The sequence below is a fragment of the Anolis carolinensis genome, unplaced genomic scaffold (assembly GCF_035594765.1).
Source record: "Anolis carolinensis isolate JA03-04 unplaced genomic scaffold, rAnoCar3.1.pri scaffold_10, whole genome shotgun sequence".
Classification (NCBI taxonomy): domain Eukaryota; kingdom Metazoa; phylum Chordata; class Lepidosauria; order Squamata; family Dactyloidae; genus Anolis; species Anolis carolinensis.
In genome coordinates this window covers 21,622,121-21,642,404 of record NW_026943821.1, presented here as the reverse complement: position 1 = coordinate 21,642,404, position 20,284 = coordinate 21,622,121, and the positions used below count along the sequence as shown (strand labels likewise).

At 41.0% G+C, this 20,284-nt stretch overlaps 1 protein-coding gene across 1 annotated transcript in view; it reads right to left on the bottom strand.

Annotated features, from left to right (window-relative positions):
- Window positions 1–2,868: 2,868 nt before the first annotated feature.
- col16a1 (collagen type XVI alpha 1 chain) overlaps window positions 2,869–20,284 on the bottom strand; it is a 167,914-nt gene continuing 150,498 nt past the window's right edge. Inside the window, exons 56-70 of the mRNA XM_062962528.1 lie at window positions 18,919–18,990; window positions 18,021–18,074; window positions 17,468–17,512; window positions 16,063–16,107; window positions 15,236–15,289; window positions 14,539–14,592; window positions 12,371–12,421; window positions 11,442–11,531; window positions 10,576–10,611; window positions 10,201–10,245; window positions 9,871–10,059; window positions 7,971–8,037; window positions 4,957–5,133; window positions 4,568–4,645; window positions 2,869–3,321 (exon numbers count right to left, since the gene is read on the bottom strand). Coding sequence (XP_062818598.1) covers window positions 3,119–3,321; window positions 4,568–4,645; window positions 4,957–5,133; window positions 7,971–8,037; window positions 9,871–10,059; window positions 10,201–10,245; window positions 10,576–10,611; window positions 11,442–11,531; window positions 12,371–12,421; window positions 14,539–14,592; window positions 15,236–15,289; window positions 16,063–16,107; window positions 17,468–17,512; window positions 18,021–18,074; window positions 18,919–18,990 — 1,260 coding nt within the window. The 3' untranslated portion in view covers window positions 2,869–3,118. The remainder of the gene's footprint in view (window positions 3,322–4,567; window positions 4,646–4,956; window positions 5,134–7,970; window positions 8,038–9,870; window positions 10,060–10,200; window positions 10,246–10,575; window positions 10,612–11,441; window positions 11,532–12,370; window positions 12,422–14,538; window positions 14,593–15,235; window positions 15,290–16,062; window positions 16,108–17,467; window positions 17,513–18,020; window positions 18,075–18,918; window positions 18,991–20,284) is intronic.

The following is a 20,284-nucleotide window of genomic DNA, read 5'->3' as shown; positions in this document are numbered from 1 at the left end:
CTTGGGGAAGTTATTCTGCTGGACTACAGCTCCCATCATCCTCAATTGTAACAGTTTGACTGCAACTCCCAGCATCCATTGGATAATCAATGGGGAAGGTAACAGGATTTGTCATGAAAACAGGAAGGACTGCAACTCCCATCAGTACCATCAGTTTGTGGATACTAGGAGTTGCAGTCAGACCTAAATCGTTGCTGGAAAAGGTTGCAATTTCTGTTTCCATTTACAGTAGAGTCACGCTTATCCAACGTAAACGGGCCGGCAGAACGTTGGATAAGCGAATATGTTGGATAATAAGGAGAGATTAAGGAGAAGCCTATTAAACATCAAATTAGGTTATGATTTTACAAATTAAGCATCAAAACATTATGTTATACAACAAATCTGACAGAAAAAGTAGTTCAATATGCAGTAATATTATGTTGTAATTACTGTATTTACGAATTTAGCACCAAAATATCATGATATATTGAAAACATTGACTACAAAAATGTGTTTGATAATCCAGAACGTTAGATAAGCGAGTGTTGGATAAGTGAGACTCTACTGTATTTCAGATTTCAGTTTATGGCTAATTTGGTCCCTCCCTTGCAAACTTTAGTAATACAATATAATACTAATAATACAATATAATAATAATATTAATTATATATTATATTTTACATGTGCTATTGTTAATACTATTACAATATATAGACATAGTACAATATGGTAATTTATTGCCAGTATTGTACTATGCTAATAATATAATATTGTATGTAAATTTAATTTGAGTCCCCTTCGGGGTGAGAAGGGTGCGTTATAAATGTATTAAATAAATAATAATAAATAAATAAACTAGAGTCCTGCAGATGTTTTGGACTACAACTCCCAGAATCCCCAGCTACTTTGGCTAATAATCAGGGATTCTGGGTTTGACCCCACTCGAACTGTCATGGCTCAATGTTATGGAATCCTGGGATTTGTAGTTTGGGGAGGCCCAGCTCTCTTTGGTAGAGGAGACTAAAGATCTTGTAAAACTACAGTAGAGTCTCACTTATCCAAGACTCGCTTATCCAAGTTTCTGGATGATCCAAGCCATTTTTGTAGTCAATGTTTTCAATATATCATGATATTTTGGTGCTAAATTCATAAATACAGTAATTACAACATAACATTACTGCGTATTGAACTACTTTTTCTGTCAAATTTGTTGTATAACATGATGTTTTGGTGCTTCATTTGTAAAATCATAACCTAATTTGATGTTTAATAGGCTTTTCCTTAATCCCTCCTTATTATCCACGATATTCGCTTATCCAAGGTTCTGCCAGCCCGTTTAGCTTGGATAAGTGAGAATCTACTGTATTTCACTTATTGATGTTTTCTTTGGTTTTTTGTTTTATATTTTTTTCCCTTCCCTTCTTTTGTTTCTTCTTTCTTGTTTTTCAAATGGCTATTCTTATATTCTCATTTTTAAATAGTCTAAGTGGTTGCCAGTCCGTATGTTTTCTTGCCTTTCCCAGATTCATGGATAGCAAATAGGTGAGTCTGTTTGCTTTTTATGACGCTGGATGCCGAGTGGAGTTCTGCCACATCACGGAATCCATTTGTTAAATGGACAAACAGCATTACACCACTCTTCTCGTTTGGCAGACAGGTCGCAATGAAAGGGAGCCAAATACCAATTAGGAAACAAGGCATCGTTTATTTAAATAATTAAGAGGGATGGCATGGCTAAGCATTGGGAAGGTGGCCTGGACGAGAGCTCGTTTGTATAACCTCTGGATCAACGGTGCGCTATGTGTCATCTGTTGCCATTGAAGGAGTTTCTCTGATCCTATAGTTTGAGTCCGGGAATAGTTGACGAAGGGGTCTTGGGGTGTGTCTACACTGTAGAATGAATGCAGTTTGATGCCACTTTAACTGCCATGGCTCAGTGGAATAGAATCTTGGGATTTGTAGTTCAGTGAGGCACCAGCAGAAAAGACCTAGTAAAACTACAACTCCCATGATCCTATAGCATTGAGCCAGTGCTGTGCGAGTGGTGTCAAACTGCAGTCATTTTACAGTGTAGATGCACCTATGTGCAGCCAATGCTATTTGGCAAATTATAGCGTACTAGCTGTGCCCGGCCACGCGTTGCTGTGGCGAAGTGTGGTGGTATAGGAAATAAAGTATTGAGGAATTGGTGGTAGTTAGTACTGTATGTTATTTCCTAAAGCTTGTGAATATACAATATTTCTGGTTGTTTCTTTTTTGTCCGTTGGAGGCAAGTATGATTGCTGCAATTAGCCAGAATGATGACCAATTAATGGCTTTTCAACTTCAAAGCCTGTCTGCTTCCGTTCTGGAGGAATCCTTTGTTGGTAGGTGTTAGCTGACCCTGGTTGTTTCCTGTCTGGAATTCCCCTGTTTTCAGAGTGTTGCTCTTTATTTACTGACCTAATTTTAGAGATTATATTGTTCTATTATGCCACAGTAATTCAACAGTGTAGATGGCATCATCATCATCATCCGGTGGCATAGTGGATTAAAGCCTTGTGACTTGAAGGTTGGGTTGCTGACATGAAGGCTGCCAGGTTTGAATCCCACCCGGGGAGAGCTCTATCAGCTCCAGCTCCGTGCAGGAACATGAGAGAAGCCTCCCACAAGGATGGTAAAAACATCAAAACATCCGGGCGTCCCCTGGGCAACGTCCTTGCAGACAGTCAATTCTCTCACTCCAGAAGCAACTCTGGTTGCTCCTGACATGAAAAAAAAACATCATTGGCTATCACTCATAGTGTAGATGCAGCCATACAGTTGTGCCCATATGGATGGGAAAGACATCAGATAACTGTGTGCCCTTTGCGCATGCATTCAAAACATATTTGGGTAATCACAGAGGAAAATACCAAACTTGGTTTAATCTCTTTCACTCTCTCAGACACATAAACACACATATACATACGCAGGCCCTTGTGCTGTTGTGTTATTTCTTTTTTTAAAAAATGACATCAGGAGGAAAATATATATATATATAGTCAAAATATTAACAGCAATGAAAAATAATAATTATTATTCATGGCTAGTTGTGAGGACAGATGTTCTCAATGGAGTTCTTTCTTTTGCTTTCTTTCTGGAAGAAATTGGGTCTTCAGCCTAAAGGCCCCTTCATGTTCTTGGGTTGGTACATCGGCTGCTCCAAGGGCATCATGCCAAAGCAATCTGAAGGGTTGCAGTGACCGGCTTTTCCAGGGGATCCTGACTGACCCGGTGGCCCTGGTATACCTGGGATCCCTTGCTGTCCCATCGGCCCTGGAAGACCCACTTTCCCATAGCCTGGCGGTCCTGGGATCCCTGCGGAGAAAAGAGGAAGGAAGCCATTGGTGTCTTTGGGCTCTCCAGTCCTTGAAATAGTAGGCTAGGCTTGTTTTCCTATGAAGAAACTATTGGAAATGCACCTAAAAGTGAAAAACGACCCACAGTGCACAATAATAATGATAGTGATTCCCAAACTCTGCTCTTCTAGGTGTTTTGCACTTCAGCTCCCAGAATCCTTGAAGCCAAGGCTTCTCTAAAATACCTAGAAGAGCCAAGTTTAGGAATCACTGGGGCTGGATCTACTCTGCTATATAAAATCCAGATTATTTGAACTAGATTATATAGCAGTGCAGACTCATATAATCCAGTTCAAAGCAGATAATCTCAATTATCTGCTTTGATAATATGGTGGTATAGATCCAGCCTGGGTCACCCAACTACACTGCCATATCGTCCAGCTCCTGAATTCATATTATCTGCTTTGAACTGGATTATATGGCAGTGTAGACTCAGGCCACATCTACACTGCGATATAAAATCAGGATTATTTCCTTTAAACTGGATTATGTACCAGTGTAGACTCATATCATCCAGTTCAAAGCAGATAAACCACATTTATCTAAAACGATGGATTCATGCCCAGCTCAGACAGTGAATGTTTTGTATCTGGCCTTTGGCTAGTACAGTACTTTGATATTTATGCATGTGTATGTATGTGAAACATAGATATGTAAGAGTGCAGATAGAAGGAAAAAATGCAAAAATATTAGAAGTTGTGTGTTTGCTCTTTGAATCAGCAGTGGTGTATTTTCAGCAGCATCTCCAACTGCTGCATGTATTCTAACAGGTTATGGGCCCAGCATACTTCTGCTGCATAACAGGTTATGGGTCCAGCGGGCTTCTGCTGCAGAAGTTTAATGGGCCCATAAGAGAATCCATGTAAACCTTATGAAGACATTTCTGGCCCTTAGAGCTGTTCGACAGTGGAACAGCCTTTGAGCACGGCGGATTCTCCTCCTCTGGATGGCCATCCATTGAGGGAGTTTGAATTGTGTTTTTCTATCTAACAGAATGGGGTTGGACTGGACAGCCCTTGGAATCTCTTCCAATCATAAGATTATATGAGCTGTCTGTACAAGAGACTCTCTAAGGGCAATCTAACCAATCAGGAGTCCATAACTAAAGAAATGGCCACCCAAAGCTCTGATGAAAGAGATGTAATACTCTCCTTCCATAGGCTATTCTATTGGCACTTCTGTATGGAGAGGGAAGTAGACTTTACCTGGAGGACCTGGAAGTCCAGTTTCGCCCATGATTCCAATCCCTTTGTCTCCCTTTTCTCCTTTGGTTCCAGGCTCACCTGCACCAAGAGAGAGACAGTGAAGCAAAACATTTCAGAAGTCATCTTTGACCCTTCTAGAATGGTTGTCTTGGAGGTCTCTTCTTCATAGGGTTGCCATCGGCCAAAGCTGACCTGATGGTAACAATGAAATTCATTGAAGGGCAGAAGAGAGGCCCTTTGGTTGGTATTGATGTGCTATGGGCCTTGGAGGAGGACTCCCTTGATCCACACAGCAAAGATGATATTTCATGATCCACGTTATCAGGTGGTCACTTGAATTTGCAGACAATGGAAGCCACTTGGGCATAAGATCTTCTGACTGCTCTTACCTCTCATTCCGGGGACACCTTGCCGTCCTTCTCTTCCAATTTGTCCCGGTATTCCTGGGGAGCCAGGAGGTCCTGGCCGCCCGGGAATGCCGTCTTTACCAGGGGGTCCCGGTCTTCCCGGTTGGGCAGCCACTTCTACCGGGAGGTGCATCCGGGAAGTGTAATACGCCATTCGTTCTGCAAGGAGAGACAAAGGGAGCTCTGGCTGTCAACAGTAGGAACCATTGTCCATCTATGATAGACGGTGGAGTCGCAATGCAGAATTAATGCACTGACACGACTTTAACTGACATGGTACAGCACTATGGAATCATGGGAGTTGTAGTTCAGTGAGGCATCAGCTCCCTCTGGCAGAGAAGGCTAAAGACTTTGTAAAACTGTGGTTCTCAACCTGCGGGTTCCCAGGTGTTTTCGTCTACAACTCCCAGAAATCCCTGCCAGTTTACCAGCTGTGAGGATTTCTGGGAGTTGAAGGCCAAAACATCTGAAGACCCACACATTGAGAACCACTATTGTGAAATAACAGATCCCAGGATTCCATAGCATTGAGCCGTGGAGGTTTAAGTGGTGTCAAACTACATTAACTACACCAAGTCACTTAAACAGATGAGTAGTAACCATTGAGTGGATCTTCTCATTGGTGGCATTTCATATACAGTAGAGTCTCACTTATCCAACATAAACGGGCTGGCAGAACGTTGGATAAGTGAATACGTTGGATAACAAGGAGAGATTAAGGAGAAGCCTGTTAAACATCAAATCAGGTTATTATTTTACAAATTAAGCACCAAAACATCATGTTATACAACAAATTTGTCAGAAAAAGTAGTTCAATATGCAGTAATGCTACGTAGTAATTACTGTATTTACAAATGTAGCACCAAAATATCACGATGTATGGAAAACATTGACTACAAAAATGTGTTGGATAATCCAGAACGTTGGATAAGCGAATGTTGGATGAGACTCTACTGTATGTTATATCCTCCCAGGAGAAATTCATTCAATTTTTTTTCAGAAAAACCAAAAAACTGTATTTACACTGCAGAATTATGCAATTTGACACCATTTTAATCACCATGATTCAATGCTATGGGATCCTGGGAGTTATAGTTTGGTCAGGCACCATGATGCAGTCTTTGGCAGAGAAGTCTCAAGACCTTGTACAATTATAATTCCTATAGTTCTATAGCCATGAGCCATGGCAGTTTAAATGATGCCAAAACTGCATTAATTCTACAGTGTAGATGTAACCACAGGTATGTTTTGCTGTTCTGTTAGCCGCAAAGCAACAGCAAAATATACTTCCTGCATTCTTGTGCCAGACAAAGATCTTTTAAAAAATGTTTCCCAAGGATTCTTGAATGTTTTATAGCTGGTCTTAGTCATGTATTTATGACATCTGCAAGATTATACTGACTGCTGATTTTTATAGCTGCTGCTCCGGAGATTTTGTATTACCCTTTTATTCAATTTTATCATTTCTGTTTTTATTATTTTAAATGGTACACTGGCCTAGGAGTCTCGCGCTGAAGGGTGCTTTATAAATCCACTGGAAAAAATATATAAATCAGTCCCTGCTTGGCGCACGGCGAGGGGGACAACAGAGTGCGCTTTTGCTCTAAAATGTGCGCCATGAAATATAACATACAGACAGAGAACACTTTCGGCTCTTAAAAGCACATCCACAGTGTCAATGGGAGCTATTTTGGAGAGAATGGAGCCATCATGGATTAACACTCTGGCCCTAAACCCTGAAATGGGGGGTCTAAATTTTGAACATATTATATTTTTGTTACGTTGTGTATGTGCGTATATGTGGGAAGAGTCAAGCATTTTAGATCCCTCCGTAACTTGTACAGTTTTGGGTTCAAGAATGGAGGCATTAGTGAGTGGAAGACTATTTAGCAATACAGTCAACCCCGCACATTCACCACAGTTCGGGACACAGGACCCCCATGCAAATGGGAGAAAAATGAGAAAAAAATATTATTTTAAAAACCTGAAATAACACTTCTCTTGGCATTGCTAGGTTCTTCTGCTGGAATCTGAATATCAAATTCCATTGGAGGAAATAGAGGTTCCTAGAGAGATTCTATACTTAAAAATCTCTACTATATTCAGCATGACTTCTCATGGAAGTTTACCATACAGTTGCAATGAAGGACCTACAGTGGTGTTATATCTAGAAATCTCTAGTTTGTTCAGCATGACATCCAGTGGAAATTGACTGTAACATTGCAGTGGAGGACCCAGAGATTCCTAGAGAGATGCTATGTTGAGGAATCTCTAGTTTATTCAGCATGACCTTCAATAAAGGTTGACAGTTGGGTAGCTTTGAAGGCACTAGATATTCTTAGAGAGGTGCTATATTTAGGAATGTTAAGGTGACCCACCATGGCTTCCAGCAGAAGATGACTACAGAGTTACCCTGGAGGACCTAGAATTGATATCATATTTAGGAACCTTTAGTTTATCCAGCATGGCTTCCAGTGGAAGCTGACCACATTTGTAATAGAGAACCTAGAGATTCCTAGAAATGTGTTGTCTCTTGGACACCCAGCAGGATTTCCAGTGGAAGTTGACCGCAAAGTTGCAATGGAGGGCCTACAGAGTCCTAGAGATATGTTATCTTTAGGAATCTCTAAGTCATCCAGGATGACTTTCAGTGGAAGTTGATTGTAAAGTTGCAATGGAAGACCTCTATATGGCAATATTTAGGGAATCCAGCATGACTTCCAGAAGAAATAGAGCACAGAATTGCACCAGAGGATCTAGAGATTCCTAGAGAAGTGTTATCTCTTGGAATCTCTAGTTTATCCAGCATGACCCCAACAGAAGTTGAGTAAAATTATGCTTCATCTCCTCAATGCATAATTTTAACCAGCATCTTGAAGTAGTGGTAGTGACTCTGTGAAATGGCTTTTCCATGTGAACCCTTCTGCCTTCCCAACAAGGATGTCATCTTCTATGTCCCCAACCTCCCTTTCCATGACCCAAAGTTTGTTACCAACCATCAAACATTTTGTTCAGCTCTTGCCTGACGAACCTCCGGATTTCATCATAATTGACAACATCTCCCTAGCAAAGAAAGGAGAAAGAAGAAATAAAACATAATTAAGACCCAACCACAACTCATTGCCCAGCCTGAGAGTTTCTATGTTAATGGATTAGTTAATCTCTCCTAGGAGCTGTCCAAGGTTCTGAATCTAGGTCAGGACATTGGATAGCTCAATTAAAGTGATGATATTACCCCAAATTATTCGCACTACCCAATTGCATTCAGCACCATGGATAGCCCCACAATGTCTCAAATTCAGGGCGGATTCACTGTGTTGTGGCTCAGCCATTATGGCCTATACTTCATCCAGAGATGGATTTGGAAACAGATTCTACTTTGGATTTAGGGGCTGTTCTGGACTTGGAATGAGGCCCGTTGCCTTTGCAGCTGCCTGAAATTGTGGTGCCAGAAGATCCACTAATTGGTGAGCATTCCGATACCTCCTCAAGGTTGCTTTTGCCAGATGGTGTTGACTTGGGTGAAAATGTGTCTTTTAATGGGAGGGAATCCTTCACGACAGATAGAGGCAGAAGGGATGGGGTGAGAAGAAGCAAAAGGCTAGCTCTCAGACTCGATAATGACTAACTTTGCCATTTGAAGTTTTGGGCGTCATGCACTCCCATATTCTTGCAACCTTGGGATATCCTTAAAGGTGTCCTCCTTTGTGTTTCTCGTTGCGGTGTCAACTTTACTTTCCTCGGAAGAGGTTCCAGTATCCGGCTCCTAGCCTTGTTTCCTGCCTTTTTCCCGTGCCTGGTTTCCAGTTCCATCCAAGCCGTGCCGTGTTCCGTGACTCTCGAGTAAACCTTGCTTTGTTTACCTTGCTTTCCTTTTTTCCTGAGTCAAGACTTTCCAACTGAGCCACGCTGCTCCCTGTGACTCTTGAGTAGACCTTGCTTTGTTTACCTTGTTTTGTTGTGACGGGACTCTCCAAGTGGATTACAGTTTGCAGATTTGCAGTGTCTTGTTCCTGTTTCTTGGTTTATGGACTAACTTTGATTTCTTGGTGGAACTAATGAGTTTCACTTGTGGATTACAATTGGGACATTACTGAACTTTTTTTGAACTGTTAAAGACTTTACATTAAGAACTATTCCTTATACTGACTTTATACGCTAACTGCACATCTATATATATAAAAGGGTAATGAAATTTCGGCCTAGGACAAAACAACAAAACTGCACATCCCAGAAACACTAAACTTGGCAGCACAACCCCTCATCCATGCCTCTACGTTCATACAACAAAAATAAAATAAAAATAAAGTCCTAATTAGAGGGAGAGGAATAATTGTTTTTATTCCAATTGCTGCCAGTTAGAAGGCTAAGCTCCACCCACTTGGTCTCCTAGCAACCCACTCAGCCCAGGGGACAGGCAGAGTTAGACCTCACTTAGGCCTCTTCCACACTGCCTAAAATACAGATTATCTAATTTTAACTGGATTATATGGCAGTGTATACTCAAGGCCCTTCCACGCAGCTATATAACCCATTTATAATGGACTTAATGTCAGGGGAAAACCTTTACCCTTTACCTTAACTACCATGAATTCCTCACTACTTTATTTCCCATACCACCATACTTTGCCACAGCAACGCGTGGCCGGGCACAGCTAGTATATATATCACACGCAAAGCAGTTTATTATGGAATATATATATATATATATATATATATATATATATATATATATATTCCATAATAAACTGCTTTGCGTGTGATACTGGCTCTTGTGTGGTTTTCAAGGTGCTCACGCAGCCTTGGGGTGTAACACACTGTTCCCCTTACACAGTAATCTCTCTCATGTTCCCCTACTGTTCTCTAAATATCAGTTGCAAATTTTCCATCTCTTACCATTGTCCCAGGCAATCCTGGGCTCCCAGGGCTCCCTGAGGGTCCAGGAGGGCCAGCTTGACCTCTCTCTCCAGCAGGACCCCGGGGTCCAATGGGGCCCATTTCCCCACTCTTCCCAGGCCCTCCTGGCATCCCAGGTCTGCCTCTTTCTCCAGGGTGCCCTCTCTCCCCTGCAGATCCATGATCTCCCTGAAAGAAAAGGAAGAAGTCAAGTCTAGGATGCTTATTCTCCCCAAGCCACAAGAAAAAGCAAGTAATAAATATATGATGATGATGATGATTCCTTTGATATGGGATCTAACATTTCAAACCCTACTAGGTTCCACTTACCTTTGGCCCAGTTGGTCCGATAGGGCCTGGCTTTCCTGGTGAGCCCTAAAAGGAATGGCAGAGAGGAAATAATGACCATGGAGGTAATCATGCTTTGTTGCTGGTGAGAACTTGCTACTGTAGAGTTAACCCTTGTCCTTTCTAGGTCATTGATCATATCAGGGGTGTATAAGTGTATGCAACCTGAGAATTCATATGAACTAGAGTTGCAAAGGGGAATTTCTTCCCCACTCCTCCAAGCATGGACATGCCAGTTGTATTGGGAAGTCTGGACAGTTAGGTCAATGGAGAGAAAGATCTCCACTTTAGGTTCCTAGCAAGGACTTGATCCAGAGAGTAGATTTGTGGATTCGATTAAGATGGTAATCACCATACCTCTTTGCCTACTTGTCCATCCGAGCCTGGCTCACCCTGGGAAACCGAAAAGGAAAAGAAAGAAAAGAAAGATGGTCATTCTTATTTTTTTAACTGGACTGATAGATATATAGCTCATTGTCTCCCTGGGTCAAGATTCAAACTGGCTTTTAACAACTCCTATTAAGAGAACACTCAATTAGACATATTAAAGACCTAAATTATATTCTACTATCTAGTATATACGAGTATTATATACTTGCTATGAATATCACTATATACATTATCAATTATAGTCATCAAACACCATTTAAAAGAATTTAAAAATATTTAACGAGCAGCAAAAGTTTTTAGAAGTCCAGCAGAACCATTTTGGAATACAGTAGAGTCTCACTTATCCAACATAAATGGGCCGGCAGAACATTGAATAAGCGAATATGTTGGATAATAAGGAGAGATTAAGGACAAGCCTATTAAACATCAAATTACATTATGATTTTACAAATTAAGCAATAAAGCACTTTACAACAAATCTGACAGAAAAGGCAGTTCAATACACAGCAATTTTATGTAGTACAGTAGAGTCTCACTTATCTAAGACTCACTTATCCAAGGTTCTGGATTATCCAATGCATTTTTGTAGTCAATGTTTTCAACATATCGTGATATTTTGGTGCTAAATTCATTAATACAGTAATTACAACATAACAAAGCAGGCCCATTGGATCATTGGGTTTTCCACCCATGTGTCAACTCACCAATCAACAGTTGATTTGGTTGGTCTCCTCTAGCTGGGATTACCCAATAGAATTTAGGTCTCTTATCTATTGCTATAAAATATTTATGGAGAGATCTAAGGGATTTCCATCTAAGCAAGTTCCACTCACCGGTGGTCCTGGGTGACCAGGTGGCCCTGGTTGGCCTGGGATCCCAGCAAGGCCTCTTTCTCCAGAAGGACCTCTTTCTCCTTTCAGCCCCTGGGAAAGAGAAAAGGAAGATATCTTAGGCACTTCTGAAGACCACCAAGAGATTACTATGAATGGGAAAGATTTGCTCCAGCATTTCCAGATGCTGATCTGACTCTACGTACAAATGTATTATGTATTAATGGATTATAGGAAGGTGTCTATACATTTAGGAGTCTTGTCCCGTGCATCTCTTCTCCATTCTTTTCTTATCTATACATTTCAACATTTGGAGATTAGGAGGTTTAAATTTAGGTTGGGAATTCCTTGGGTTGGTCCCACATTAGTGCATGCACTCCAGGTTTGCTTTAAGCCACCCAAAGTATTGAATGTATTGAAAGGAGTTGGTTCAGCAACTTGGATAACACCTTCCAAGACTGAAAGAAGGCTGGATCTACACTGCCATATAATCCAGTTCAAAGCAGATAATATGGATTCAGAAACTGGATTATATAGCAGTGTAGATGGGGCCTAAAACCCAAAACTGGTTCACAGAACCACTAACCATGACTGCCTTTCAAGTTGGAGGCCATATGTCCAACAGGCAATGTATTCCTATCGCTTACAGACGTGTTGTCGAAAGGATCAATACAACAGCTGTAAAGCTGGATGGCAAAACACACAGCAGGTGTTGCAATGTATTCTCTCAATGCTGATTTTGAAATTCCCAGTGCATTTTGAGACAAAACAAGGCAAAATGCCAGACATGACTTAAAGGCACATAAAAGCAATACCCATAGATCTGTACGGCAGGCGTTTTGCAACGTGGCTGTTTTACCAAGTTGGGTCCGGAAGCCTTTCCATTCCATAGCTACCAAGAGGAACCCACCTGGGTTTGCTGAGATACTTACCACTCCGGAAAGACCAGCTGGGCCAGGTTGGCCGGGGCTTCCAGGAGGACCCTGAAAAGAAACATAACCTGTTCACAAGGAGGATTAGGTGCTCCAAATAACCCCAGGATTAGGCTTCAAAAATCAAGACACCAAGGGGAAAAAAATGTTGGGCTGTGTAATACTAATGCTGATCATGATGGGTTGAAGTCTTGGGTTGAAGTGGGTCTTATGTCTCCGACATCTTAAACAATTCTCAAGACCCAGATTTAAGATCCTATTATAGAAGTTGCAAACCACCCTGAGTCCCCTCGGAGAGATATGGTGGGCTACAAATAAAGTATTATTTATTTAAATAAAGTATTATACTACAAATAAAGTATTATTTATAGTATTATTGGGCCCCTGGTGGCACAGTGTGTTAAAGCGCTGAGCTGCTGAACTTGCGGACCAAAAGGTCCCAGGTTCAAATCCCAGGAGTGGCATGAGCGCCCGCTGTTAGCCCCACTGTATGGAGAAGGCTATTTGAGGATCCTTTTGCTTCTTTTCTGCGTTAATGACATTTGCAGCCTTGAAATGGAAAAATTACAGAAAACTAGGAGTACGTTTCCAATGCAGAACGAATGCAGTTTGGTGCCACTTCGAATTTCCAAGTTTCAATGCTGTGGAATCTGAAGATCTTTAATTCAGTAAGGAGCCCCCGATGGCGCAGCGTGTTAAAGCGCTGAGCTGCTGAACTTGCTGACCGAAAGGTTGCAGGTTCGAATCCGGGGAGTTGAGTGAGCTCCCTCTGTCAGCCCCAGCTTCTGCCAACCTAGCAGTTCGAAAACATGCAAATGTGAGTAGATCAATAGGTACCGCTCCGGCGGGAAGGTAACAGTGCTCCATGCAGTCATGCCGGCCACATGACCTTGGAGGTGTTTATGGACAATGCCGGCTCTTCGGCTTAGAAATGGAGATGAGACCAACCCCCAGAGTCGGACACGACTGGACTTAACGTCAGGGGAAACCTTTACCTTTACTTATAGTATTATTATTAGTGCCGGAAGGAACCTCAAAGGGCCATCTATTACAACCACGAAAAAATGCACAATTAAAGCACTCTGTAGGGATGGCCATCTAAATTAAAGCCCAAAAAAGGAAACTTCCCTTCCTTCCAAAATAGGAAAGCATTTTATATTGCTTATAAAAATTAGCTCCATCCATACAGAAGTTTGTGTATGGTGAAGAAATCCCATTGAAACCAATAAACAGAATGCAACTCAATAATTTTCTAACATTTTCTAATACCGTGTTTCCCCGAAAATAAGACAGTGTCTTATATTATTTTTTGCTCCCAAAGATGTGCTAGGTCTTATTTTTAGGGGATGTCTTATTTTTCCATGAAGAAGAATTCACATTTATTGTTGAACAAAAAAAAAAAGAACATTTATTATATACTGTACAGTAGTTGTCATCACAAACCAACATAACCAAACCAGACAAACTATGACTCCTGTCAAGAATTTCTTGTTACTACTGTATAAATATAAATAATATAACATTTTACTATATTATTACCATTATTTCCATGTACAACTGGTATGTACATTTACCGATCCTGCAAGTTCTGGTGTTTTGTTTGGCGGGCGCCGGGCATGCTTCCAAACAAAAACTTTGCTAGGTCTTACTTTTGGGAGAGGACTTATATTTAGCAATTCAGCAAAACCTCTGCTAGGTCTTATTTTTTGGGGATGTCTTATTTTCGGGGAAACAGGGTAGGACTTAATGAAATAAGGTCTTGAATTCGAGGCAGAATCTGCAACTGAAATGGATTATTCACTGTATTTGTAGGTGTTCCAAAAACCCCATTGTCCCACCAGAGTGGGTGGTACTGGTTTGTTTTGCTTGCGTCAATGCCGAACGGCAGACGGTGCTGCTGACTTTCAAATAATGACCATTTCACAAAGCATGGGGTTGGGATGGAGAAGAGGGAGGCGATTCCAAACCGAGCTGTTAACTAATTGTGTTGTCTTTTACACAGTGACTCACACGAACCCACAGACCACAGCTCTTGGATGCCATGCAGGAGCTGGCCTTAGCAGCGGCTCACATTGCCAGCGCCCACAGTTTTATGGAGGCCTTTGCCACGCAGCTATAAACCGGTCCAGTAAAAAAAAGAAATGGCAACGAGAAGGATTTCGACTTACAAGATGTCCAGGAGGACCTGGCCTGCCTTGGGGTCCCATCGGGCCTGGCTCTCCCTGGAGAAATCAGAGAAAAGAGAGAACAAGTCAGAAGAAGGGCATCTTGCTATGAAGTTCCTCTTTGAACAGAACTTGGGGATGTATTCACACAACACTTTGGTACCATTTTCACGATTATCCAATGCAATCCTTGGATTTGTAGCTTGGTGAGGTTCTTAGCATCATCTACTAGAGATCTCAAATGTTTCAGTTGAGTGGAGTGCACTAAAGAGGTCTAAAAACCTCTTTAGTGTTTCTTTAGTCTAAGCATATATGCACATGCATACATATATTTGTCTGTTTGTGCCACAAAGGCTGTTGGAGAAGTAGGTGGACAGCAGTCCAAATGACGCCCGAGTAAAACTATAGTAAAACTATAAATCCCAAGATTTCACATTAAATAGATCCATGGACTTGAAAGTTAGATTGTAGTTCTAAGGATATAGCATTAAAAAGATTTAAGCATCTCACTTAAACTACAAATCCCAGGATTTCGTATTGGATAGATCCATAGCAGAGAGGATGCATCCTGTTGATGGTTGTCTTCTAGCATAAAATGATGACCAAGAGTTGTATTTATAATGGCAAATATCTAAGCTTTTAAACCCACAGATGTACTCTTGTCCTATAAGGAAAGTCTCGTCTTGGTGTCAGAACTCACCTCAGCTCCCGTTCGGCCCGTATTGCCCGGGGGTCCTGGATTGCCACAGTCACCCTAGGAAGCAATGGGTAGACATCAGTGTTTTTTTCCTGCACAGAAACATCATGTGTCTACACAGAAATATTATTTTCTGTGTGGAAAATTGTGTTCTATTGAGCGCAGAATATGCGGCATATTTCTGACAAAAAAATTGCTATTCTACACACACACATACACACAAAACCCAGAAGATTTGCAAAGATTTGTGCCCCTCAACAAGGGGCACAACATATGTTTTACTTACCTTTTACTGTTTGTTTCAATGCTGGTCATTGACCAAAATAATATCTATATATATAAAAAAGAGTGATGGCATCACGGCGACCCACAAAACAACAAAACTACAGGCCCCGCAACCTCGAAATTTGACAACACAACCCATCATCCACGCCTCTAGGTTGATACAACAAAAAGAAAAGAAAAATAAAGTCCTAATTAGAGAGAGAGGAATAATTGCTTTTATCCAATTGCTGCCAGTTAGAAGGCTAAGCTCCTCCAACTTGGTCTCCTAGCAACCCAATAAAAAATAATAAAAAACACTAAAAAACACTAAAAAATTAATACAATAAAATACTATAATAACAGAAAATAACTAAAAATAATACAAGAAAATAATAAAATATAATAAATAAAAATATAACTTACAATAAAATTAATTTAAAAATACAAATAACGTCAAATAAAAATTACACAACAATTTTTAACCAATACCACCACCACTTTGCCACAGCAACGCGTGGCCGGGCACAGCTAGTAAATATATATAACAAATGGTCATATAATCATACCTTTTGTCCAGGGAGGCCAGGATGTCCTGTTTTTCCTTTGAAGCCCTATAGTGAATGAAATAATAACAACGACAATAATAAGGTTTCAATCTAGGAATCTTGTTTTGACCTTACTCTAACTTCCATGATTCAATGCGATGGAAGGATTGCATTACATTGAGCCATGCAGTTAAAGTGATGCCAAACTGGATTAATTCTACAGTGTAAATGAACCCTTTGTCTCTTTTAAGGTTGCCAGTTGAGACTACCTCTCTCTTCTGACCATGAATGGAAGAACCTAATTTCAGTTCCCCATTTTTCCAACCATCCACTTAATTGGGTCCACTTTTGACTTTCAAAAGCCTGCATGGATATACAGTAGAGTCTCACTTATCCAAGCCTCACTTATCCAAACTTCTGGATTATCCAAGCCATTTTTGTAGTCAGTGTTTGTAGTTAATGTTTCAATATATCATGATATTTTGGTGGTAAATTTGTAAATATAGTAATTACAACATAACATTACTGCGTATTGAACTACTTTTTCTGTCAAATTTGTTGTATAACATGATGTTTTGGTGCTTAATTTGTAAAATCATAACCTAATTTGATGTTTAATAGGTTTTTCCTTAATCCCTCCTTATTATCCAAGATATTCACTTATCCAAGCTTCTGCCAGCCCGTTTATCTTGGATAAGTGAGACTCTACTGTATATATTTGTATGCCCATTCCTTCTCATTTTTGTAAGCACACTTTCCAAGCCTATGCCTTTTTGCAAACATTTCCCACATCATAATGCAATTCTCGGCGCCGTTCCTATTGTTGTGTATGCTAACTCCTCATGCTAAATTGCACACTTGCTCCTAACAAGTCCACCTTTCTGAAGGGAAGTCGATAATGCTAAATTGAAGAAAGAAATAAAGAGTGGAAATCAGCGTACGAATTGGTTCCGGTTTGCTTGCTGGTTCGGAGAGTATCAATTTGTTAAAGTTGCATGAAAGGTTCAGCAAGATTAATTCCTCAATGGTCTCTGGCTTTCCTGTTTTGCTTTGAGAACAACGTTCCCTTGATCTGAACTAATCAGGTCATTTTGCAAAATGTAAAAAATAAGAGTCACAGCTTCTTAATATCTGCAGGCTAAGCTTTTATAAATAGTGCAGCAAATGGATTAGAAACCTTGGCAATCCCAATGCCTTCTTCACCACCTTTCTTTTGATAGAGAAAGTTAGTCTTTTATTATTTGGATTCCCTTGTTTTTCCTCCTGGGTGAGATGATGAGTTTTGCACATTTTTGATAAGGATGTATTTGCAAGATAATAATAATATATGTATATATCGTTCCTATCTTTCAGCGAAAAGGGAAAAAGTGAAAGAGAAGGAGTTTGTTGAGAAGGAGTTCTGCTATTTCTAAGTCCAGTGACTTACTGGAGGTCCCATCCTTCCTGGAGGTCCTGCAGGTCCAGTGTCACCCTAGAATGAAGCAGAAAGTTCAACTTACATTTGGTGAATTTGGTGGTTTCCTTGTCTTTCCACCCTCTTCTCCATGAATGGATACAGAGTGGGTGGCCACTCTGAGACCTCCTTTATCAGCCATACAACAAATCCACTCCAGGTTATGAAGAGCTGTCCAGGTGCTGAAAGCTACTGTAAATAGCTTCAGGACCTTGGATAGCTCCTTCAAGGGCAATCTCAACCTAGAGAGATTCATCTTATTGAAGTCTCAATCATAAGCAAAGTGGATTTCAGAGTTTGAAAAGACCCCAAGGACCATCTTCTCAAACCCTGAAAAATGGCCACAGACCCTTCATTTTAACAACCTTCAAGGAAGAAGAGACCAGCATTTTTTGTGCTCAGAGAGCTTGAAGAACACAAATTGCTCTCTATTTCCCTCCCACATTCTCTCTCTCATTTTTGGTGAAGGAGACAAAAGAATGTGTAGGTGAAGAAACCCCAGTCTTGAGAGGACTTGCATTCTCACCCGTAGGCCTGGTTTTCCATCCTTTCCATCTAGTCCATCCAAACCAGGTGGACCCTAGAAGAAAGCTCAAGTTAGATGGTCATGTTATTATTTATTTATTTATTTATTTATTTACAGTATTTTTATTCCGCCCTTCTCACCCCGAAGGGGACTCAGGGCGGATCACAATATACACATAATTGGCAAACATTCAATGCCATATACATATAGAACAGAGACAGACATAGAGGCAATTTAAACTTCTCCAGCTTCCTGAGGGTATGCTTAATTCCGGCCACAGGGGGAGCAGCTGTTTCATCATCCACTGTGACGGCAACTTCCTCATTCCAGTCGCTTGCTGGATGATTTTTTTAGTGTGTTGTAAATTAGTTAAATTAGCCTCCCCACATATAAGTGGTACCTAAATTTCCTACTTGATAGATGCAACTATCTTTCGGGTTGCTTAGGTCAGCAATGAGCAGGGGCTTTTTTTTTTAATGGTCGGGTGCTCATTTCACCATGGGCTGGCCTCAAACTCATGACCTCTTGGTTAGAGTGATTTATTGCAGCTGGCTAATAACCAGCCTGCGCCACAGCCCGGCCCCAATGGCCTACATGTTGACTCACAATTTAATTATTGATTAAATCCAATCAAATAAATGCCAACAAAAAGTGACTTTTTGCCCCAAAGAAAGATTTTCAGAAAGACAAAAATGGGAACATTTATGCTATTTCTTGCCAGAAGGTCGGTGGTCATCTCAAGGACTTCCCCAAGAGCCATATATGGCCCTGAGCCTATGGGCCGAAAAGGCTACAGGCTAATACAAGATGCTTTACAACTTGGTTAAGCTGTCTCTTATTTTCCCCTTCAGATTCTCTAAACTACGGTGACCACTGGGCTCCTCATGTGTAAACTTACTTGCATTCCTGGAGGTCCTGCAGATCCCGGTGGGCCGCTCATCCCGGGAGGACCACGCATCCCTTCGCTACCCTGCAAACACAAACAAACACAATGTGGTTAAACTGCAATGTGCTGGTTCATATATAAAGAAGGACAGAGAGTATTATGCCAAATGAGAGAGATTGGGAATAACAAAAAAGGACTTGGCTGCAGGATGCATCTGGAAGAAACACTAACTGGCTGCTATGAATGCGTTTGTGGAGAAGGGATCAGAAATGCACCAATGCTTTCCATTTCTCCCTCTTAATTGTCTATAGCTATGGTTCCAGTGATGCCAGTTGAGTAGCAAAAGCACTTCATTCTTCAATCCAGACTGTAAATGAGCTAAATAGGTCCAGGACCTTGGTATAGCCAGCAAAAACCTGGAATGAATTCTCACTGCCCAACTGACATGGGAGACCTTTCAGTGAGCCTCTTCTTTGCCTCTCAAAAATATCTATTTCCTAGAGATTATGTGTCTGTGTGTGGTATAATTGTGTGGAACAGCAGAAACTGGGAAGATAAAGGTAAAGGTTTCCCCTGACATTAAGTCCAGTCTGGGGGTTGGTGCTCATCTCCATTTCTAAGCCGAAGAGCCGGCGTTGTCCGTAGACACCTCCAAGGTCATGTGGCTGGCATGTATCCATATGGGAAACCACATGGATAACACATTGACAGGGCAGATGATACAACTGTTCCTCATGATGAGGAACCTCAACCACAGTAGACTGACTATTGGTTGAGTCAAACACCATTGGTTCAATGGGTCTCCTTGTATTGGGAATATCCAATAGGAATGTATTTCAGTTAGGCTGCTCCAATTGAGTACCAAAAATCTATGAAATATGATGTTGCTGATGTTGGACAGATGCTGTCGCAAATGTGCCCCATTTAGGTCCAGATTGAGAAAGATTTACTGTAGCCTATATAAGCAAATATTATTATTTATTATTATTTATTTATTTACAGTATTTATATTCCGCCCTTCTCACCCCGAAGGGGACTCAGGGCGGATTACAATGAACACATATATGGCAAACATTCAATGCCAACAGACAAACAACATGTATAGACAGACACAGAGGCATTTAACATTTTTTTCCAGCTTCACGATTCCAGCCACAGGAGGAGCTGTTGCTTCACTGTCTACTGGTGGCTGTACTTCCTCATTCGTTTCCTCGTGTTTTGCTGGCAGTTTTATGATGTTGTAAATTAGTTAAATTAGCCTCCCGCATAAAGCGTCCCTAAATTTTCCTATTTGACAGATGCAACTGTCTTTCGGGGCTGCATAGGTCAACAGCAAGCCGGGCTATTTAATGGTCGGGGGCTTAACCCGACCAGGGCT